Source organism: Panulirus ornatus, chromosome 3 (genome assembly GCF_036320965.1).
Source record: "Panulirus ornatus isolate Po-2019 chromosome 3, ASM3632096v1, whole genome shotgun sequence".
NCBI lineage: Eukaryota > Metazoa > Arthropoda > Malacostraca > Decapoda > Palinuridae > Panulirus > Panulirus ornatus.
This window is the reverse complement of record NC_092226.1, coordinates 46893639-46918638: the sequence shown is the minus strand read 5'-3', so window position 1 is coordinate 46918638 and position 25000 is coordinate 46893639. Positions and strand designations below refer to the sequence as shown.

The window sequence follows — 25000 nt, the reverse complement described above, 5'->3', positions numbered from 1 at the left end:
TTGAAATCAAAATTCCTTAGAAACAGATCAATTACGAATAGAACTGCCCTAATCATGCATAGATGTGGGTACAAGTCCTTAATATGTACACTCCAGAGCACCATCCATACAGTACTATCCCTACAGGAACGATGAATGCAGACAATATTGATCTCCGAGATCAATACTCAGGACATTTCTGTGTTCACTGTAGCCAGAGTAAGACCAAGTTAGATGTACAGTGCCCAACAACAACAACAACAACAACAACAACAACAACAACAACAACAACAACAACAACAACAACAACAACAACAACAGCAACCAAAAAATGAAACTCTGGTCTGTCTTAACTGCCTAACCCGTTAGCGAGGCACCGCTGCTCGGGATGATTATATCCAAGTCAGGGAGTCATTCACCCGAAGTATAATCACAGTCCCAATGGTATAATTGCTGAGGAAGATATTTCAGAGAGAAAGAGAGAGAGAGAGAGAGAGAGAGAGAGAGAGAGAGAGAGAGAGAGAGAGAGAGAGAGAGAGAGAGAGAGAGAGAGAGAGAGAGAGAGAGAGAGAAGAGAGAGAGAGTTTGTACTGTGATTTAATGGTCGTCTAGGATATTATATATACTTATATTTTTTTTCTCTGGTGCCGTCACATTCGGCCAGTGACGAAGTGTCGGAACACGTAACGTAACACGTGACGGTCGTAGACGAAGTTACAAGTGGCGACGCAGTTAGTAATGATGGTACACGATGAAAGATATGGCGTCATGCTGTTAGTGACATCATGAGAAAGTAAAACAAATATAAAACACAGTTTAAGAGCAACGGAGATAAACTAAAGCAGATGATTAAAAGGTGATTTACTGAGTCAGTAGAGACAATGTTGGTGTTACAGTAAAGTAGAAATAAATGTGTTTTTGAAATAGTGAAGAGTTGCTAGTGTTAGTGATGTAGTTAAATAGTGACAGTGTCAATGTTCTTATGTTATAACACCGCTTCGATGATGCAATACAGTAAGAGCATAGTGTTAGTGATAAAGTCGTGACACAATGCTGTAAATTTGATAAAGAAATAACGTAGTTTTAATGATGGAAAAAAAGTTACCACTGTCGATTCTATGATGAAATTGTAACACAGTTGGAGACGAATTAAAGAAGTGAGTAATAATATATGAAGACAGTGTTGGTGATGTACAACCGGTGTTGATATAGGAAAGTAGTGTTGAGGAAAGTAATGATGATATATATGTGGGATGGTACTTGAATATTTTTGACGATACACAAAGGTACTAACATAATGCTGTTAACATAGGATGATACTAACATAATGCTGTTAACATAGGATGGTACTAACATAATGCTGTTAACATAGGATGGTACTAACATAATGCTGTTAACATAGGATGGTACTAACATAATGCTGTTAACATAGGATAGTACTAACATAATGCTGTTAACATAGGATAGTACTAACATAATGCTGTTAACATAGGATGGTACTAACAGAATGCTGTTAACATAGGATAGTACTAACATACTGTTGGTGATTAGGAAGGTACGAAAATGCTGATGTTATTGGAAGGTGCTAACAATGTTGATGATATACGAAAGTACTAACACAATGTTCATGGAGGTACTAACACACTGTTAGTGATATAAGAAGACATCAACACACTGTTAGGGTTATAGGGGAACAGTAGCAACTTACTGTTGGTGATATAACAGACCATTAACTGAAATATGCTTTTATTACTCCCAAGGTTCAGTCAAATCTGTCTGGGTGGTTGCTGGAGGTCGCGCCAACCTGCCCTGTCGACCAGACCCCAAGCTACCCGATGACCAGCCAGTCCTCGTGTTGTGGTACCATGGAGGTAGCGATACCCTTCCCATCTACAGGTGGGTCTTGAGACAGCCAGCCTGCTGGTGTTTAGAGCATGTGTGGTGAAGCCAGCTGTCCAGAACGTGTGCACTGCTGTGTTGTGACGGTGTTTTCTATCATATGTTTATATTAGTGCTTCCCACGTATAGAAAGGTGTTCTGTTATCTGTTGAGCATGTACATGTGGGTGCTTTGTTATCTGTTGATCGTTTACGGGTTGAGGTTCTGTTATCTGTTGATCGTGTACCGATGGCTATTTTGTTACCTGTTGCTCGTGTACAGGTGGTTACTCTGTTTTTCCGTTTACCGTGTACAGGTGGGTGTTCTGTTACCTGTTGCGCTTGCACATGGTGTTCTGGTAACTATTTGACCGTGTAGAAAGGGATGTTTTGTATCTGTTGATCGCAAACACGTAGATGCTTTGTCAAATATTTGACCCTGTGCAGGTGGATATTCTATTTACGTTGAGCGTGTTCAATTGGGTGTTATGTCTTTGTTATATGATAGTGGTCTATGCTTTTCCCATTCTTTTGTTCTAATATTGGTGCTATGATGTGAGTAGCCTTTATTTCTATTTAGAGGTTAATGGTTAGTTATAGAGTGGCGGTTTGGGTGGGAAGGGTCTATCGCTGTTTACATAGAACTGAGTGCCAAGCACTTTGAAGGGGAGGATTTGAATTTGCTGGGAGGATTTGAATCTTAGTGTGAGAGTGATGAGTGTTTGTGGTTGCCAGGAAGTCAGTGATTGTTCTCGGTGTTCTACTATTACTATTGAGTTTGCTTTTGATATAAGTTGATGATCATGCAAACAGGTGAGGCGTAGCTTTGTGTGGAGCGGTTGAAATCTTGTACAAGTTAACGTTCTAAGGGCTTTTAGTTCATCTGTCTTTTTTGAGTTGGTGTTTGTGGTGCGGTAAATGAACGTCATGTGCGTGTTGTATGTGTATGTACAAGTTTCAAAGCCTGTTATGGAAAGACATTGTATGGATTATAGGGGTACCCGTTGTTCCATGCACTATTTCCCATTCATAAACCTCCATGTTTGACAATGATGATCGTAAAAGCGTTAACTACTGGTTACTGCGTGCCTGGCTGGTGAAGACCCCATTGCGTACGTATATATGTAAGACGATGGGTAGTCAGTAACTCGTAATCGAATAGTGTCTCTCTGTTATAGGCATCATACTTAGGTAATAACATTTCCGGCTTCCACAGAATTGGTGCAGGTTCGAACCCTTGCTTAAGGTTACGCAGCGTGTGAAACTCACGTTGGCGAGACTATCATTTTCATATGACGAAAGAGTATGATCTCGTCAAAGAACTTTTTTTTCCAAAGGAGTCCATACTGTCCCTGCTACTAAGAGTAGCGCAGCCTTGGAGCTGCAGGAGTCCCATGATAAGGGATCTTGTGCTTCTAATCATACAGGCCAGGTTGACAAAAGTGAGCGTTCGAATTCCTGCGATACGTTTGTTGAGTTTACCTGTAAGTTGTATGGGCGAGTGGTGATTGCACGAGTAGTGGCATTCACAGATCTTAAGACCGTGGGTTCAGGAGTGGTAGAGGATGCGCAGACCAGGTTTTGCTCGAAGAATTTGTGACAGAAATACTTAAACGGAATGATTGTTAATGGCATTTGCGGATATGGAGAAAAGATATGATTGAGTTGTTAGAGATGGCTTGTGGAAGGTTTAACGAACATATAGGATGGAGGGAAAGTGAATAGGTGCAATGAAGATTTTCAGTCAAGAGAAGAGGGCATATGCTCTAGAACGAATAGAGGCTAGCGAGGTGTTTCACTTGAATGTGGATCTGCGGCAGGGATCTGTGATGACACTACTGGCAGGCTGAGTGAGGAAAGGCCTGATAAGAGGTACACAAGACTGAAATTGAGGGAACAATTGGAAGCGAGAAACTGAGGAGGTGGAAGGATGGAGTCTTAAGATGTTGCGAGTGATCGGGGCCTGAGCATGCCGGAGGATGTGAGGCGAGAATAGGATAAAGCAAATTGGAGCTATATGGTATACAGGGGACACCACGCAGATGTGTAAGACTTTTTTGTAGGGAGGAGGGCTCTGGTTTCAGTGCATTATACACGAAAGCTAGAGAGTTAATTAGACTTGAAACAATTATCAAGGAACGAAATTAAAAGAATATATGCAGAAAACTGGAGTTCGCTCCTCCTAACGAACGTGGAGTGGTTGACTTGAGGGACACCAGACCCTTGGCCATACTTGGCAAAATGAACTGAAGCTCTACTTGAATGAATATCAAGAAAAGTTTGAAGCTTCCCTGATTCAACATTCATTTATATATATATATATATATATATATATATATATATCATACAAACCTCCAACAGCCAGGATCGAACCCGGGATCCTTGTGCAACAGGCGGGAATGCTACCGCTAGGCTATGGGCCAGGCCCATATTGGGAAGGAGGTAAATATTGCGCGAAAAAACAAGAGAGAAATAGGAACATCGGTGAAGGGGGCTAAAGGAGAAGTGGTAACAGGTAGTGATGAAGTGAGCAGGATATGAGTGCGTATCATTTTGAAGGACTGTCGAATGTGTTTGGTGATAGGGTGACAGATATAGGGTGTTAGGGTCGGGGTAGTTTTTGAGGTGAGAGTCATGGAGAGTGGTTTGGTGAAAAGAGTTAGAGAAAGCCTTGAGTACGATTGAACATTTTGTGGATGGTACTGAAAGAAAAGCTCTTAAGAAAGGGGTTTATCGTGTTGTTGATTAGTTGATTAGGATGTTCACCGCATGTGTGGATGATGGTGAGGTGTCTGAGCATTAGCGGAACGCATTTGCGGTCTCACTGGACAAAAGAAAGGGGAATAAAGGTGAAGGTTGAAACTACAGAAGTATAGAAGCTTGCTGAGTGCACCTGATAAGTTGTATGGGATAGTAGCGATTGAGAGGATGAAGGCATGTACAGACCATCAGATTGGGGAGGAGCAGTGTGGTTTCAGAAGTGGCAGAGGACGTGTGGATCAGGTGTTTGCTTTAAAGAATATGTGCGAGAGAAATACTTAGAGAAACAAGGATTTGTCTGTGGCATGTATGGATCTGGAGAAGGCATATGATAGGATTGATGATGATGTCTTGAGCAAGGTCTTAAGGATATATGATGGTGGAGAAAAACCTTTAGAAGCAGTTAAACGGTTTTGTTAAGGGTGTAAGACTTTTGTGAAAATTGGAAGAGAGAAGATTGAGTGGTTCCAAGTGAAGGTCTGTCTGCAGCAGAGATTTGTGGTGTCAACATGGTTGCTAATTTGTTCGTGGATGGGGAGGTGTGAGAGGTGGATGCAAGAGTCTTAGAGAGAGGGGCGAGTATGCAGTAGGCAGAGGATGTGGGACCTTGAAAAGCGAGTCACTTGATGCTTACTGATGATACAGTACTCGTGGCAGATTTGACTGAGGAACTGAAGAAGTTGATGACTGATTTGGGAGTGTTTGAAAGCAGGAAACAGAGTACAGGTGAATAAAAGCAAGGTTAGTAGGCTTACCAGCGTTTAGGTTTAAGTTATTTGGGATGTGATATTGAATAGAGAAAAACTAGCGGGAATGAAGTGTTTTAGATAACTGGGAGTGGACATATATGCGAAAGGAATCATGGAAGCAGAAGTGAGTTATTGGGTGGGGGAGGGGCAGAGGTTCTGGGAGCATTGAAGAATATAGGAAAGAGAAGACGTTGTCTGGGAGGGCAAAAATGGCAGTGTGTAAAAGTATATTAGTTCCAACAATGTTGTATGAATGCGAAGTATGGGCTGTACATAAGGATGTGCGGACGAAGTTGAAAGTGTAGGAAGTTAGATGTTTTAGGAGAATAAGCGGTGTGAGGTCGAATAAGTAATAAAAGTGTAAGCGAAATGTGTGGTAATAAAAGAGTGTGGTTGAGAGAACTAAAGAGGGCGTGTTGAAGTGGTTAGAACATACGTAGAGAATGAGTGAGGAAAGGTTGATAAAGCGTGTAGATGTGTCATACGTGAAGGGAATAAGGAGAAGCGGTAATGCAAATTGGAGATGGAAGGATATAGTGAAAAATCTTTTGAGCGATGGAGGTCTGAACATGCAATAGGGTGAAAAGGCGTGCACGGGACAGAATGCATTGGAACAATGTCGTATACAAGGGTCGACATGCTGTCAATGGACTACATCAAGGTATATGAAGCGGTCGTGGTAAATCATGAAAAGGTCTCTGAAGCCTGGTTGTGGTATCGGTGTACTGCACATGACAGCTAGAGAATGAATGTAAGCGAATGTGGCCCTCCTTCGCTTGTTCCTGGCGTTACCTCGCTAATGCGGGAAACGGTGATGGAGTATGGGGAAACTAATCATCTAATTTTTTTTGTGTGCTGTTATCTGTCTTATGTCAATGATATCTTTAATAAGATAAATTGTGCAATATAATAAGTTATATATAACTTAAGTATAACAAATAATACTTTACGTTAGTGAGAAACAAGATATGTTTTGACTATGCACAGTGCAATGAGGCGAATCATTTCCTACTTGCTCAAAAATCGCACCTGATTCAGAGGTTGTCCTAACGTTGCTGAATCCTCTCCGTTAAAAATTGACCCCATTGATTAATGTACGTCTTGCCACAGTTTGTACGGAGAACACTCAACGCTTCCAGATTCTTCAGTAGGTGAATGGGAGTACATTATTTTCTTTCCAGTGAATATCAAATATCATCATCATACCCAAATATGTTATTGGTATCTAGTGGTCCTAACATATAGGTCAAGGAAGTTGATTCTCTTTGATATGATCGAACTGGAACGTTTCTCTTGATGAAATTTTCTCGTCTGACCTCACCTTACAGGTTTACCTTGTTCTCTTGATGCATGCAATGTTTTCATATCCTTTTTTCAAGAATTTAGGATGACAAATTCCATATGTTCACAGAAACATACTTGTCAGAGGATATGTTTGCACTGAACAATAAATGCATCTATCTGATTAAGTTTTCTACAACCTTTGATTTCATTGTTAAAGTATTTGGTTGCCCCATGAGCTCTAAAAATCTTTCTTTGAGGACCATGAAAACAAATGATATAATCAACATATCTGCACGACGATCGATCAGAATCACGTACATGGAACAAGCTCATCTAAAAAGAACAGAATAGAATACAGTAAATCATTAATAATTGTACCATATAATTGACAAGAGCAAATTACCCATTGCACAACCAAAATTAATGTATGTTTATAGAATTTTCAATAGCCTTGAGAACATTGTTCAGAATATGATATTATGCAAGTTTTAGGAATTCAATATAATTAACTTTAAGATTTCTATAACTCACTCGTTAGGTGACCTAACACGTCTTACACCGAAGCATTCCTGAAAAGAAAACTGATATCAAAACTAAGTGAATATGGACTGTTATGATTCATACGAGATTTAGAAATGGTACCCAACTAAAAGGAACCCAACAATCTCTTCAGCCTTTTTGAACTACTTACAATCTGCTGTTCCTTAAGAAAAGAGAGAGAGAGAGTGTCGTAAGAGGATAACCTGCCATACGAGTTCACTAAACCATACACATTCATTACATATCAGATTTTACGGCAGAGAATTATTCGATCAACTGAGGATGTCTATTAGCAAAAAATTCATGACCGAGTTGAATTTCTTATCACTTGAAGCTATGGAGTCAGTGTATTTTTGTATATATTAACTTTCAACACTTAGAATATCTCCGAGATTTTCAACGCAAGACATAGAACAAGAATAGCAAGAGAATTACATTCGTCTGTCTCAGTAACACGTATATTCTTATCATTCGTAAAAGATCTGTGGATCTTTCAACTTGCACTTTGCTCTGATATCCTCCTTACACGACCTCTCAGGAGGTCTCCTCCTTCACCACATCCGAGGGACGAGCTACAATACCAGTACTTATACAATGATTCAGGTAAACTATTTTTAAGATTAGAAATGGAATCATACAAGAATTTTTTCATAAGATTGAGAATGCAAATGAAGAACAATGTCTGAGTGTTTGGAAATAATTTTTGGAATTCAAGAAGGAAAGCAGACCTCTCAAAACTTTCTTCATATAAACTTACCAAGAACGAAAAATTAAATCCTGGTTTCGTCATGCTTTTTTTCTTAAATTTCAAAAGATGGTTAAGTCCGTGTCAGAGGTCAAAAGTTTTGTCAGCTTACAGAAGTTTATAACTGAAGGCAGTACATAAAATGACATTCTTATACTAAATTATTCTGTTTAAAACCATAGAAAAATAATCTGAATCTCACCTCATTGCTTTTATCTGCTATCCACAACATAGAAAATAATAACTATATATATATATATATATATATATATATATATATATATATATATATATATATATATATATATATATATATATATATATATATATACGTATATATATATATATATATATATATATATATATATATATATATATATATATATATATATATATATATATATATATATATATATATATATATATGTATATATATATATTTATATATATATATATATATATATATATATATATATATATACATATATATATATATATATATATATATATATATATATATATATATATATATATATATATATATATATATATATATATATATATATATATATATATATATATATATATATATATATATATATATATATATATATATATATATATATATATATATATCAACTTTCAGTTTTACCCATATCAATCGAGAATTTACTTTCTTACATTCTATCACATACTCCCATAACTCCTGTTTCAGGAGTATTGCTACTCCTTCCCTTGCTCTTGTCTTCTCACTAACCCCTGACTTTACTCCCAAGACATTCCCAAACCACTCTTCCCCTTTACCCTTGAGCTTCGTTTCACTCAGAGCCAAACATCCAGGTTCCTTTCCTCAAACATACTACCTACCTCTCCTTTTTTCACATCTTGGTTACATCCACACACATTTAGGCACCCCAATCTGAGCCTTCGAGGAGGGTGAGCACTCCCCGCGTGACTCCTTCTTCTGTTTCCCATTTTAGAAAGTTAAAAAAATACAAGGAGGGGAGGATTTCTGGCCCCCCGCTCCCGTCCCCTCTAGTCGCTTTCTACGACACGCGAGGAATGCGTGGGGAGTATTCTTTCACCCCTATCCCCAGGGATAATATTGGTGCATATGCACCTGGGCATGAGAAGAAAGACCATGAGAGGCAAGTGTTTTGGGAGCAGCTGAATGAGTGTGTTAGTGGTTTTGATGCACGAGACCGGGTTATAGTGATGGGTGATTTGAATGCAAAGGTGAGTAATGTGGCAGTTGAGGGAATAATTGGTATACATGGGGTGTTCAGTGTTGTAAATGGAAATGGTGAAGAGCTTGTAGATTTATGTGCTGAAAAAGGACTGATGATTCGGAATACCTGGTTTAAAAAGCGAGATATACATAAGTATACTTATGTAAGTAGGAGAGATGGCCAGAGAGCGTTATTGGATTACGTGTTAATTGACAGGCGCGCGAAAGAGAGACTTTTGGATGTTAATGTGCTGAGAGGTGCAACTGGAGGGATGTCTGATCATTATCTTGTGGAGGCTAAGGTGAAGATTTGTATGGGTTTTCAGAAAAGAAGAGTGAATGTTGGGGTGAAGAGGGTGGTGAGAGTAAGTGAGCTTGGGAAGGAGACTTGTGTGAGGAAGTACCAGGAGAGAATGAGTACAGAATGGAAAAAGGTGAGAACAATGGAAGTAAGGGGAGTGGGGGAGGAATGGGATGTATTTAGGGAATCAGTGATGGATTGCGCAAAAGATGCTTGTGGCATGAGAAGAGTGGGAGGTGGGTTGATTAGAAAGGGTAGTGAGTGGTGGGATGAAGAAGTAAGAGTATTAGTGAAAGAGAAGAGAGAGGCATTTGGACGATTTTTGCAGGGAAAAAATGCAATTGAATGGGAGATGTATAAAAGAAAGAGACAGGAGGTCAAGAGAAAGGTGCAAGAGGTGAAAAAAAGGGCAAATGAGAGTTGGGGTGAGAGAGTATCATTAAATTTTAGGGAGAATAAAAAGATGTTCTGGAAGGAGGTAAATAAAGTGCGTAAGACAAGGGAGCAAATGGGAACTTCAGTGAAGGGCGCAAATGGGGAGGTGATAACAAGTAGTGGTGATGTGAGAAGGAAATGGAGTGAGTATTTTGAAGGTTTGTTGAATGTGTTTGATGATAGAGTGGCAGATATAGGGTGTTTTGGTCGAGGTGGTGTGCAAAGTGAGAGGGTTAGGGAAAATGATTTGGTAAACAGAGAAGAGGTAGTAAAAGCTTTGCGGAAGATGAGAGCCGGCAAGGCAGCAGGTTTGGATGGTATTGCAGTGGAATTTATTAAAAAAGGGGGTGACTGTATTGTTGACTGGTTGGTAAGGGTATTTAATGTATGTATGACTCAGGGTGAGGTGCCTGAGGATTGGCGGAATGCGTGCATAGTGCCATTGTACAAAGGCAAAGGGGATAAGAGTGAGTGCTCAAATTACAGAGGTATAAGTTTGTTGAGTATTCCTGGTAAATTATATGGGAGGATATTGATTGAGAGGGTGAAGGCATGTACAGAGCATCAGATTGGGGAAGAGCAGTGTGGTTTCAGAAGTGGTAGAGGATGTGTGGATCAGGTGTTTGCTTTGAAGAATGTATGTGAGAAATACTTAGAAAAGCAAATGGATTTGTATGTAGCATTTATGGATCTGGAGAAGGCATATGATAGAGTTGATAGAGATGCTCTGTGGAAGGTATTAAGAATATATGGTGTGGGAGGCAAGTTGTTAGAAGCAGTGAAAAGTTTTTATCGAGGATGTAAGGCATGTGTACGTGTAGGAAGAGAGGAAAGTGATTGGTTCTCAGTGAATGTAGGTTTGCGGCAGGGGTGAGTGATGTCTCCATGGTTGTTTAATTTGTTTATGGATGGGGTTGTTAGGGAGGTGAAAGCAAGAGTTTTGGAAAGAGGGACAAGTATGAAGTCTGTTGGGGATGAGAGAGCTTGGGAAGTGAGTCAGTTGTTGTTCGCTGATGATACAGCGCTGGTGGCTGATTCATGTGAGAAACTGCAGAAGCTGGTGACTGAGTTTGGTAAAGTGTGTGAAAGAAGAAAGTTAAGAGTAAATGTGAATAATAGCAAGGTTATTAGGTACAGTAGGGTTGAGGGTCAATTCAATTGGGAGGTGAGTTTGAATGGAGAAAAACTGGAGGAAGTGAAGTGTTTTAGAAATCTGGGAGTGGATCTGGCAGCGGATGGAACCATGGAAGCGGAAGTGGATCATAGGGTGGGAGAGGGGGCGAAAGTTCTGGGAGCCTTGAAGAATGTGTGGAAGTCGAGAACATTATCTCGGAAAGCAAAAATGGGTATGTTTGAAGGAATAGTGGTTCCAACAATGTTGTATGGTTACGAGGCGTGGGCTATGGATAGAGTTGTGCGCAGGAGGATGGATGTGCTGGAAATGAGATGTTTGAGGACAATGTGTGGTGTGAGGTGGTTTGATCGAGTAAGTAACGTAAGGGTAAGAGAGATGTGTGGAAATAAAAAGAGCGTGGTTGAGAGAGCAGAAGAGGGTGTTTTGAAATGGTTTGGGCACATGGAGAGAATGAGTGAGGAAAGATTGACCAAGAGAATATATGTGTCGGAGGTGGAGGGAACGAGGAGAAGAGGGAGACCAAATTGTAGGTGGAAAGATGGAGTGAAAAAGATTTTGTGTGATCGGGGCCTGAACATGCTGGAGGGTGAAAGGAGGGCAAGGAATAGAGTGAATTGGATCGATGTGGTATACCGGGGTTGACGTGCTGTCAGTGGATTGAATCAAGGCATGTGAAGCGTCTGGGGTAAACCATGGAAAGTTGTGTAGGTATGTATATTTGCGTGTGTGGACGTATGTATATACATGTATATGGGGGTGGGTTGGGCCTTTTCTTTCGTCTGTTTCCTTGCGCTACCTCGCAAACGCGGGAGACAGCGAAAAAAAAAAAAAAAAAAAATATATATATATATATATATATATATATATATATATATATATATATATATATATATATATATATATATATATATTATATTATTTTTTTATTATAGAGGGATGTATGTATGGCTGGTACTTACAGGGAAGGATTGTGAGTGATTGGGAGATGTGAAAATGAAGTGGCACATGGTCAGGAGGAAGGTGCAGGGGCTGTAAATGAGGGCAAAAGAGAATTGAGGTGAACAAGTACCTACATACACCCCTGTAATTATTACTGACACCAGACAGTATGCCCGCAAGCATGGCATGGAAATTGCCCATCGCTGACCAACACTTTCACTGGACCTCTATCATCACCTCGTTAAGATCATCGTGTGTCAAGACATCATATAAAGCGCCTCTTCGCAAACGGAACTACCTTGGCCCACCAGTGATGCTACTACGTTTTTGAATCGGAAACCATTGCAACACAAACCCCGCCAGGTGGTAGAGTTTCCCGCAGTGTATCGAGACAGACTTCCCCAGAACTTTTTTTTTAAAGGGGAAGTAAATGTTTATAGTTGTGTTACTGGAGTGATAGTTTTCATACATGGTGTTTTGACAAGAAAATAGTGAAATTGGAGAAAAATGTAGCTTAGACATTGAAGCTTATTGATACAGTGGTTAAATTGATGAGAACTGCTATTGACGTTTGTGTAAATAAATTATACATTTCCTTTTTCCATAGCCAGAGGTTGAACCATTATGTGACATTCATTTTTTCATTCATTTCAAGCTAGAAGTTTCAGTTTTCTAAATTGTTTCTTACATTTTTCATATGTATATATATGTATGTGTGTGTGTGTGTGTATATGTGCGTATGTATGTGTGTGTGTGTATGTGTATATGTATATATATATGTATATTATCCCTGGGGATAGGGGTGAAAGAATACTTCCCACGTATTCCTCGCGTGTCATAGAAAGCGACTAGAGGGGACGGGAGCGGGGGGCCAGAAATCCTCCCCTCCTTGTATTAACTTTCTAAAATGGGAAACAGAAGAAGGAGTCACGCGGGGAGTGCTCATCCTCCTCGAAGGCTCAGAGGGGGGTGCCTAAATGTGTGTGGATGTAACCAAAATGTGAAAAAAGGAGAGATAGGTAGTATGTTTGAGGAAAGGAACCTGGATGTTTTGGCTCTGAGTGAAACGAAGCTCAAGGATAAAGGGGAAGAGTGGTTTGGGAATGTCTGGGGAGTAAAGTCAGGGGTTAGTGAGAGGACAAGAGCAAGGGAAGGAGTAGCAATACTCCTGAAACAGGAGTTGTGGGAATATGTGATAGAATGTAAGAAAGTAAATTCTCGATTAATATGGGTAAAACTGAAAGTTGATGGAGAGAGGTGGGTGATTATTGGTGCATATGCACCTGGGCATGAGGAGAAAGATCATGAGAGGCAAGTGTTTTGGGAGCAGCTGAATGAGTGTGTTAGTGGTTTTGATGCACGAGACCGGGTTATAGTGATGGGTGATTTGAATGCAAAGGTGAGTAATGTGGCAGTTGAGGGAATAATTGGTATATATGGGGTGTTCAGTGTTGTAAATAGAAATGGTGAAGAGCTTGTAGATTTATGTGCTGAAAAAGGACTGATGATTGGGAATACCTGGTTTAAAAAGCGAGATATATATAAGTATACTTATGTAAGTAGGAGAGATGGCCAGAGAGTGTTATTGGATTACGTGTTAATTGACAGGCGTGCGAAAGAGAGACTTTTGGATGTTAATGTGCTGAGAGGTGCAACTGGAGGGATGTCTGATCATTATCTTGTGGAGGCTAAGGTGAAGATTTGTATGGGTTTTCAGAAAAGAAGAGTGAATGTTGGGGTGAAGAGGGTGGTGAGAGTAAGTGAGCTTGGGAAGGAGATCTGTGTGAGTACAGAATGGAAAAAGGTGAGAACAATGGAAGTAAGGGGAGTGGGGGAGGAATGGGATGTATTTAGGGAATCAGTGATGGCTTGCGCAAAAGATGCTTGTGGCATGAGAAGAGTGGGAGATGGGTTGATTAGAAAGGGTAGTGAGTGATGGGATGAAGAAGTAAGAGTATTAGTGAAAGAGAAGAGAGAGGCATTTGGACGATTTTTGCAGGGAAAAAATGCAATTGAGTGGGAGATGTATAAAAGAAAGAGACAGGAGGTCAAGATATATATATATATATATATATATATATATATATATATATATATATATATATATATATATATATATATATATATATATATATATATACATGTACATATATATATATATATATATATATATATATATATATATATATATATATATATATATATATATATATATATATATATATATATATATATATATACATATATATATATATATATATATATATATATATATATATATATATATATATATATATATATATATATATATATATATATATATATATATATATATATATATATATATATATATATATATATATATACATATATATATATATGGAAAGAAGGGCAAGTATGAAGTCTGTTGGGGATGAAAGAGCTTGGGAAGTGAGTCAGTTGTTCGCTGATGATACACCGCTGGTGGCTGATTCATGTGAGAAACTGCAGAAGCTGGTGACTGAGTTTGGTAAAGTGTGTGAAAGAAGAAAGTTAAGAGTAAATGTGAATAAGAGCAAGGTTATTAGGTACAGTAGGGTTAAGGGTCAAGCCAATTGGAAGGTAAGTTTAAATGGAGAAAAATTGGAGGAAGTAAAGTGTTTTAGATATCTGGGAGTGGATCTGGCAGCGGATGGAACCATGGAAGCGGAAGTGAATCATAGGGTGGGGGAGGGGGCGAAAATCCTGGGAGCCTTGAAGAATGTGTGGGAGTCGAGAACATTATCTCGGAAAGCAAAAATGGGTATGTTTGAAGGAATAGTGGTTCCAACAATGTTGTATGGTTGCGAGGCGTGGGCTATGGATAGAGTTGTGCGCAGGAGGGTGGATGTGCTGGAAATGAGATGTTTGAGAACAATGTGTGGTGTGAAGTGGTTTGATCGAGTAAGTAATGTAAAGGTAAGAGAGATGTGTAGAAATAAAAAGAGCGTGGTTGAGAGAGCAGAAGAGGGTGTTTTGGAATGTTTTGGGCACATGGAGAGAATGAGTAAGGAAAGATTGACCAAGAGGGTATATGTGTCAGAGGTGGAGGGAACGAGAAATGGGAGACAAAATTGGAGGTGGAAAGATGGATTGAGAAAGATTTTGAGTGATCGGGTCCTAAACATGCAGGAGGGTGAAAGGCGTGCAAGGAATAGAGTGAATTGGAACGATGTGGTATACCGGGGTCGACGTGCTGTCAATGGATTGAACCAGGGCATGTGAAGCGACTGGGGTAAACCATGGAAAGTTCTGTGGGGCCTGGATATGGAGAGGGAGCTGTGGTTTTGGTGCATTATTACATGACAGCTAGAGACTGAGTGTGAACGAATCTGGCCTTTGTTGTCTTTTCCTAGCGCTACCTCGAACACATGAGTGGGAGGGGGTTGTTATTTCATGTGTGGCAGGGTGGCGATGGGAATGAATAAAGGCAAACAGTATGAATTATGTCTTTGTGTGTATATATATGCATACGTTGAGATGTATAGGTATGTATATTTGCTTGCACCATACCTGAGTAAAGCGGCATGATGCATTTGTGCAACATCACGATCCTTTGGTATAACGGCAAGATACCTGTGTACAGCGGCACGATTGCTGCGTCTAACGGCAGAATCTTGGGACTAACGCGCGCGAACTCTGAGTACAACGGCACGATCTTTGAGCATGATGTCTCCACCCGTGAGCATTACGGTGTAGTACATGACCTTAATTATGGAGCAGTATAGTCAATTGTCAAATTATAGGTCGCACCGTCGTGCTCAAGGGTCGCACACTTAAACAACTTATTTTACCTGCATATACTTTCTCCCACATACCAAAAGTTTCGTCACAGTGGTAATGGGCTGAGTATCTGTATATGGTATTAATTCATCTTTCGTGGTATGAGGACGTAACCATCATACTCATCGTCCTAGAACCTACTGCTAAATATATCCTAACACACGACACCCCTCCGTCCCTTCCAAGGAACTTTCATGTTTTCGTCTTTTATTTCCGCCACGAATGATCAAAGTTTAAAGTCGAGATCACAGTCGCAGGGTCTAAGTTATTGCTACAGTGGGAGTGAAACAGATCCTGATGTACCCGTGGAGTTTTTACGACACATCTGGGGTTTGTCTTTATGGCTGTAGTGTGACCGTAGTACGCACACACACACACACACACACACACACACACACACACACCTTTTCACTTACCCTTCCAGCTGGCAAAAGGGTGATACAGGTCTCCATATAGCAGCAGAATGTACAATAAACCTGTCAATACACGTAAGGATTTGTGCGGATGTATAACCCACACCGGCTAAGGTGTGAGGAAGCCAGCAACTCTACACTCATGTATGGGAGAGCAATAGATGCTTTCTTGACTGCTTATACGGTATTAGAAAATGACATCTAGAGTTATGTTACGAAGAGAAGTGTTATAAAACTTTCTGATGTATATATATATATATATATATATATATATATATATATATATATATATATATATATATATATATATATATATATATATATATATATATATATATATATATATATATATATATATATATATATATATTTTTCATATGTATATATATGTATGTGTGTGTGTGTGTGTGTATGTGCGTATGTGTGTGTATGTGTGTGTGTGTGTATATGTATATATATATGTATATTATCCCTGGGGATAGGGGTGAAAGAATACTTCCCACGTATTCCTCGCGTGTCGTAGAAAGCGACTAGAGGGGACGGGAGCGGGGGGCCGGAAATCCTCCCCTCCTTGTATTAACTTTCTAAAATGGGAAACAGAAGAAGGAGTCACGCGGGGAGTGATCATCCTGCTCGAAGGCTCAGAGTGGGGTGCCTAAATGTGTGTGGATGTAACCAAGATGTGAAAAAAGGAGAGATAGGTAGTATGTTTGAGGAAAGGAACCTGGATGTTTTGGCTCTGAGTGAAACGAAGCTCAAGGATAAAGGGGAAGAGTGGTTTGGGAATGTCTGGGGAGTAAAGTCAGGGGTTAGTGAGAGGACAAGAGCAAGGGAAGGAGTAGCAATACTCCTGAAACAGGAGTTGTGGGAATATGTGATAGAATGTAAGAAAGTAAATTCTCGATTAATATGGGTAAAACTGAAAGTTGATGGAGAGAGGTGGGTGATTATTGGTGCATATGCACCTGGGCATGAGAAGAAAGATCATGAGAGGCAAGTGTTTTGGGAGCAGCTGAATGAGTGTGTTAGTGGTTTTGATGCACGAGACCGGGTTATAGTGATGGGTGATTTGAATGCAAAGGTGAGTAATGTGGCAGTTGAGGGAATAATTGGTATATATGGGGTGTTCAGTGTTGTAAATAGAAATGGTGAAGAGCTTGTAGATTTATGTGCTGAAAAAGGACTGATGATTGGGAATACCTGGTTTAAAAAGCGAGATATATATAAGTATACTTATGTAAGTAGGAGAGATGGCCAGAGAGTGTTATTGGATTACGTGTTAATTGACAGGCGTGCGAAAGAGAGACTTTTGGATGTTAATGTGCTGAGAGGTGCAACTGGAGGGATGTCTGATCATTATCTTGTGGAGGCTAAGGTGAAGATTTGTATGGGTTTTCAGAAAAGAAGAGTGAATGTTGGGGTGAAGAGGGTGGTGAGAGTAAGTGAGCTTGGGAAGGAGATCTGTGTGAGTACAGAATGGAAAAAGGTGAGAACAATGGAAGTAAGGGGAGTGGGGGAGGAATGGGATGTATTTAGGGAATCAGTGATGGCTTGCGCAAAAGATGCTTGTGGCATGAGAAGAGTGGGAGATGGGTTGATTAGAAAGGGTAGTGAGTGATGGGATGAAGAAGTAAGAGTATTAGTGAAAGAGAAGAGAGAGGCATTTGGACGATTTTTGCAGGGAAAAAATGCAATTGAGTGGGAGATGTATAAAAGAAAGAGACAGGAGGTCAAGATATATATATATATATATATATATATATATATATATATATATATATATATATATATATATATATATATATATATATATATATATATATATATATATATATATATATACATGTACATATATATATATATATATATATATATATATATATATATATATATATATATATATATATATATATATATATATATATATATATATATATATATATATATATATATATATATATATATATATATATATATATATATATATATATATATATATATATATATATATATATATATATATATATATATATATATATATATATATATATATATATATATATACATATATATATATATGGAAAGAAGGGCAAGTATGAAGTCTGTTGGGGATGAAAGAGCTTGGGAAGTGAGTCAGTTGTTCGCTGATGATACACCGCTGGTGGCTGATTCATGTGAGAAACTGCAGAAGCTGGTGACTGAGTTTGGTAAAGTGTGTGAAAGAAGAAAGTTAAGAGTAAATGTGAATAAGAGCAAGGTTATTAGGTACAGTAGGGTTAAGGGTCAAGCCAATTGGAAGGTAAGTTTAAATGGAGAAAAATTGGAGGAAGTAAAGTGTTTTAGATATCTGGGAGTGGATCTGGCAGCGGATGGAACCATGGAAGCGGAAGTGAATCATAGGGTGGGGGAGGGGGCGAAAATCCTGGGAGCCTTGAAGAATGTGTGGGAGTCGAGAACATTATCTCGGAAAGCAAAAATGGGTATGTTTGAAGGAATAGTGGTTCCAACAATGTTGTATGGTTGCGAGGCGTGGGCTATGGATAGAGTTGTGCGCAGGAGGGTGGATGTGCTGGAAATGAGATGTTTGAGAACAATGTGTGGTGTGAAGTGGTTTGATCGAGTAAGTAATGTAAAGGTAAGAGAGATGTGTAGAAATAAAAAGAGCGTGGTTGAGAGAGCAGAAGAGGGTGTTTTGGAATGTTTTGGGCACATGGAGAGAATGAGTAAGGAAAGATTGACCAAGAGGGTATATGTGTCAGAGGTGGAGGGAACGAGAAATGGGAGACAAAATTGGAGGTGGAAAGATGGATTGAGAAAGATTTTGAGTGATCGGGTCCTAAACATGCAGGAGGGTGAAAGGCGTGCAAGGAATAGAGTGAATTGGAACGATGTGGTATACCGGGGTCGACGTGCTGTCAATGGATTGAACCAGGGCATGTGAAGCGACTGGGGTAAACCATGGAAAGTTCTGTGGGGCCTGGATATGGAGAGGGAGCTGTGGTTTTGGTGCATTATTACATGACAGCTAGAGACTGAGTGTGAACGAATCTGGCCTTTGTTGTCTTTTCCTAGCGCTACCTCGAACACATGAGTGGGAGGGGGTTGTTATTTCATGTGTGGCAGGGTGGCGATGGGAATGAATAAAGGCAAACAGTATGAATTATGTCTTTGTGTGTATATATATGCATACGTTGAGATGTATAGGTATGTATATTTGCTTGCACCATACCTGAGTAAAGCGGCATGATGCATTTGTGCAACATCACGATCCTTTGGTATAACGGCAAGATACCTGTGTACAGCGGCACGATTGCTGCGTCTAACGGCAGAATCTTGGGACTAACGCGCGCGAACTCTGAGTACAACGGCACGATCTTTGAGCATGATGTCTCCACCCGTGAGCATTACGGTGTAGTACATGACCTTAATTATGGAGCAGTATAGTCAATTGTCAAATTATAGGTCGCACCGTCGTGCTCAAGGGTCGCACACTTAAACAACTTATTTTACCTGCATATACTTTCTCCCACATACCAAAAGTTTCGTCACAGTGGTAATGGGCTGAGTATCTGTATATGGTATTAATTCATCTTTCGTGGTATGAGGACGTAACCATCATACTCATCGTCCTAGAACCTACTGCTAAATATATCCTAACACACGACACCCCTCCGTCCCTTCCAAGGAACTTTCATGTTTTCGTCTTTTATTTCCGCCACGAATGATCAAAGTTTAAAGTCGAGATCACAGTCGCAGGGTCTAAGTTATTGCTACAGTGGGAGTGAAACAGATCCTGATGTACCCGTGGAGTTTTTACGACACATCTGGGGTTTGTCTTTATGGCTGTAGTGTGACCGTAGTACGCACACACACACACACACACACACACACACACACACACACACCTTTTCACTTACCCTTCCAGCTGGCAAAAGGGTGATACAGGTCTCCATATAGCAGCAGAATGTACAATAAACCTGTCAATACACGTAAGGATTTGTGCGGATGTATAACCCACACCGGCTAAGGTGTGAGGAAGCCAGCAACTCTACACTCATGTATGGGAGAGCAATAGATGCTTTCTTGACTGCTTATACGGTATTAGAAAATGACATCTAGAGTTATGTTACGAAGAGAAGTGTTATAAAACTTTCTGATGTATATATATATATATATATATATATATATATATTTTTTTTTTTTTTTTTTTTTTTTTTATACTTTGTCGCTGTCTCCCGCGTTTGCGAGGTAGCGCAAGGAAACAGACGAAAGAAATGGCCCAACCCCCCCCCCCCATACACATGTACATACACACGTCCACACACGCAAATATACATACCTACACAGCTTTCCATGGTTTACCCCAGACGCTTCACATGCCTTGATTCAATCCACTGACAGCACGTCAACCCCTGTATACCACATCGCTCCAATTCACTCTATTCCTTGCCCTCCTTTCACCCTCCTGCATATATATATATATATATATATATATATATATATATATATATATATATATATATATATATATATATATATATATATATATATATATATATATATATTTTTCATATGTATATATATGTATGTGTGTGTGTGTGTGTGTATGTGCGTATGTGTGTGTATGTGTGTGTGTGTGTATATGTATATATATATGTATATTATCCCTGGGGATAGGGGTGAAAGAATACTTCCCACGTATTCCTCGCGTGTCGTAGAAAGCGACTAGAGGGGACGGGAGCGGGGGGCCGGAAATCCTCCCCTCCTTGTATTAACTTTCTAAAATGGGAAACAGAAGAAGGAGTCACGCGGGGAGTGATCATCCTGCTCGAAGGCTCAGAGTGGGGTGCCTAAATGTGTGTGGATGTAACCAAAATGTGAAAAAAGGAGAGATAGGTAGTATGTTTGAGGAAAGGAACCTGGATGTTTTGGCTCTGAGTGAAACGAAGCTCAAGGGTAAAGGGGAAGAGTGGTTTGGAAATGTCTGGGGAGTGAAGTCAGGGGTTAGTGAGAGGACAAGAGCAAGGGAAGGAGTAGCAATACTCCTGAAACAGGAGTTGTGGGAGTATGTGATAGAATGTAAGAAAGTAAATTCTCGATTAATATGGGTAAAATTGAAAGTTGATGGAGAGAGGTGGGTGATTATTGGTGCATATGCACCTGGGCATGAGAAGAAAGATCATGAGAGGCAAGTGTTTTGGGAGCAGCTGAATGAGTGTGTTAGCGGTTTTGATGCACGAAACCGGGTTATAGTGATGGGTGATTTGAATGCAAAGGTGAGTAATGTGGCAGTTGAGGGAATAATTGGTATGCATGGGGTGTTCAGTGTTGTAAATGGAAATGGTGAAGAGCTTGTAGATTTATGTGCTGAAAAAGGACTGATGATTGGGAATACCTGGTTTAAAAAGCGAGATATACATAAGTATACTTATGTAAGTAGGAGAGATGGCCAGAGAGCGTTATTGGATTACGTGTTAATTGACAGGCGCGCGAAAGAGAGACTTTTGGATGTTAATGTGCTGAGAGGTGCAACTGGAGGGATGTCTGATCATTATCTTGTGGAGGCTAAGGTGAAGATTAGTATGGGTTTTCAGAAAAGAGGAGTGAATGTTGGGGTGAAGAAGGTGGTGAGAGTAAGTGAGCTTGGGAAGGAGACCTGTGTGGGGAAGTACCAGGAGAGACTGTGTACAGAATGGAAAAAGGTGAGAACAATGGAGGTAAGGGGAGTGGGGGAGGAATGGGATGTATTTAGGGAATCAGTGATGGATTGCGCAAAAGATGCTTGTGGCATGAGAAGAGTGGGAGGTGGGCTGTTTAGAAAGGGTAGTGAGTGGTGGGATGAAGAAGTAAGAGTATTAGTGCAAGAGAAGAGAGAGGCATTTGGACGATTTTTGCAGGGAAAAAATGCAATTGAGTGGGAGAAGTATAAAAGAAAGAGACAGGAGGTCAAGAGAAAGGTGCAAGAGGTGAAAAAAAGGGCAAATGAGAGTTGGGGTGAGAGACTATCAGTAAATTTTAGGGAGAATAAAAAGATGTTCTGGAAGGAGGTAAATAGGGTGCGTAAGACAAGGGAGCAAATGGGAACTTCAGTGAAGGGCGTAAATGGGGAGGTGATAACAAGTAGTGGTGATGTGAGAAGGAGATGGAATGAGTATTTTGAAGGTTTGTTGAATGTGTCTGATGACAGAGTGGCAGATATAGGGTGTTTTGGTCGAGGTGGTGTGCAAAGTGAGAGGGTTAGGGAAAATGATTTGGTAAACAGAGAAGAGGTAGTAAAAGCTTTGCGGAAGATGAAAGCCGGCAAGGCAGCAGGTTTGGATGGTATTGCAGTGGAATTTATTAAAAAAGGGGGTGACTGTATTGTTGACTGGTTGGTAAGGTTATTTAATGTATGTATGACTCATGGTGAGGTGCCTGAGGATTGGCGGAATGCGTGCATAGTGCCATTGTACAAAGGCAAAGGGGATAAGAGTGAGTGCTCAAATTACAGAGGTATAAGTTTGTTGAGTATTCCTGGTAAATTATATGGGAGGGTATTGATTGAGAGGGTGAAGGCATGTACAGAGCATCAGATTGGGGAAGAGCAGTGCGGTTTCAGAAGTGGTAGAGGATGTGTGGATCAGGTGTTTGCTTTGAAGAATGTATGTGAGAAATACTTAGAAAAGCAAATGGATTTGTATGTAGCATTTATGGATCTGGAGAAGGCATATGATAGAGTTGATAGAGATGCTCTGTGGAAGGTATTAAGAATATATGGTGTGGGAGGCAAGTTGTTAGAAGCAGTGAAAAGTTTTTATCGAGGATGTAAGGCATGTGTACGTGTAGGAAGAGAGGAAAGTGATTGGTTCTCAGAGAATGTAGGTTTGCGGCAGGGGTGTGTGATGTCTCCATGGTTGTTTAATTTGTTTATGGATGGGGTTGTTAGGGAGGTAAATGCAAGAGTCCTGGAAAGAGGGGCAAGTATGAAGTCTGTTGGGGATGAGAGAGCTTGGGAAGTGAGTCAGTTGTTGTTCGCTGATGATACAGCGCTGGTGGCTGATTCATGTGAGAAACTGCAGAAGCTGGTGACTGAGTTTGGGAAAGTGTGTGGAAGAAGAAAGTTAAGAGTAAATGTGAATAAGAGCAAGGTTATTAGGTACAGTAGGGTTGAGGGTCAAGTCAATTGGGAGGTGAGTTTGAATGGAGAAAAACTGGAGGAAGTGAAGTGTTTTAGATATCTGGGAGTGGATCTGTCAGCGGATGGAACCATGGAAGCGGAAGTGGATCATAGGGTGGGGGAGGGGGCGAAAATTTTGGGAGCCTTGAAAAATGTGTGGAAGTCGAGAACATTATCTCGGAAAGCAAAAATGGGTATGTTTGAAGGAATAGTGGTTCCAACAATGTTGTATGGTTGCGAGGCGTGGGCTATGGATAGAGTTGTGCGCAGGAGGATGGATGTGCTGGAAATGAGATGTTTGAGGACAATGTGTGGTGTGAGGTGGTTTGATCGAGTAAGTAACGTAAGGGTAAGAGAGATGTGTGGAAATAAAAAGAGCGTGGCTGAGAGAGCAGAAGAGGGTGTTTTGAAATGGTTTGGGCACATGGAGAGAATGAGTGAGGAAAGATTGACCAAGAGGATATATGTGTCGGAGGTGGAGGGAACGAGGAGAAGAGGGAGACCAAATTGGAGGTGGAAAGATGGAGTGAAAAAGATTTTGTGTGATCGGGGCCTGAACATGCAGGAGGGTGAAAGGAGGGCAAGGAATAGAGTGAATTGGAGCGATGTGGTATACCGGGGTTGACGTGCTGTCAGTGGAGTGAATCAAGGCATGTGAAGCGTCTGGGGTAAACCATGGAAAGCTGTGTAGGTATGTATATTTGCGTGTGTGGACGTGTGTATGTACATGTGTATGGGGGGGGGGTTGGGCCATTTCTTTCGTCTGTTTCCTTGCGCTACCTCGCAAACGCGGGAGACAGCGACAAAGTTTAAAAAAAAAAAAAAAAAAAAAAAATATATATATATATATATATATATGCATGATATTTCCTTGAATATATTCATGAAGAGTTCTTTAACACTTTAAACATAGTAATAATAATGGTACACGAGCAATTATTTAACCTAAATCTATTTACATCAAATCCTCAAACACCTTACTCGAGAGGGTTGAGTTGGGGCAACATAAGCAAGTAAGCCATAATATTTCACATTACAGTCGTTAAGAATCTGACAGAATCACTACGAACTTCCTGTTCATATACACGTTTTGTCACTGTGATATACGCTCGTTCCCGTCTCGCACGCCAACGACGGAATACGAGAGCCAGCGGAGGAGCGTGGCATGTTTTATGCCTTTTGATATATGGCACCATCTCGCGGCCACGGGGGAAGCTGGTATGTGGGGTGTTGGGTAAGAGAGTGAAACCCCAGGATCCAGAGGTCTTTTTATTATGATCTTTATGGGTATGGTGAGAAGTGCGGTGTCTGTCGTTAAAGACGAGTTTTTATCTTCGTTAAACTCAGGTTTCAAGGAGGTCGCTAAAGACTGGAATACTATTAATTCATTACGCAGAGTTGGGGGGGCGTAAAGGTTCTTCGTTAAACGTACGATGCGAATCTTAGTTAGGCTGGTTCTTATTCGTTGAACAGGGATAAGATATTATCATTTATACAGAAATGGTAACGAATTGACGAAGTGTTAGTTTCTTTTATGAAAGACAATAGATGATCGTTGGGCAGATATATGTCACAGGTAAAAAGGTGGAATGTGGCTCGTTAAACATGGTACTTCCAACTGCGTTGATCACTACATCAATTAACTTTAGGTAAACATG

The 25000-nt window shown here is 40.0% G+C and overlaps 1 protein-coding gene across 1 annotated transcript in view; it reads left to right on the top strand.

The window, feature by feature from the left end:
* The window catches only part of LOC139762523 (uncharacterized), a 414664-nt gene that overhangs the window by 210767 nt on the left and 178897 nt on the right, over window positions 1-25000 (top strand). The window contains exon 2 of the mRNA XM_071687516.1: window positions 1740-1875. Within this exon, the coding sequence (XP_071543617.1) occupies window positions 1740-1875 (136 nt within the window). The remainder of the gene's footprint in view (window positions 1-1739; window positions 1876-25000) is intronic.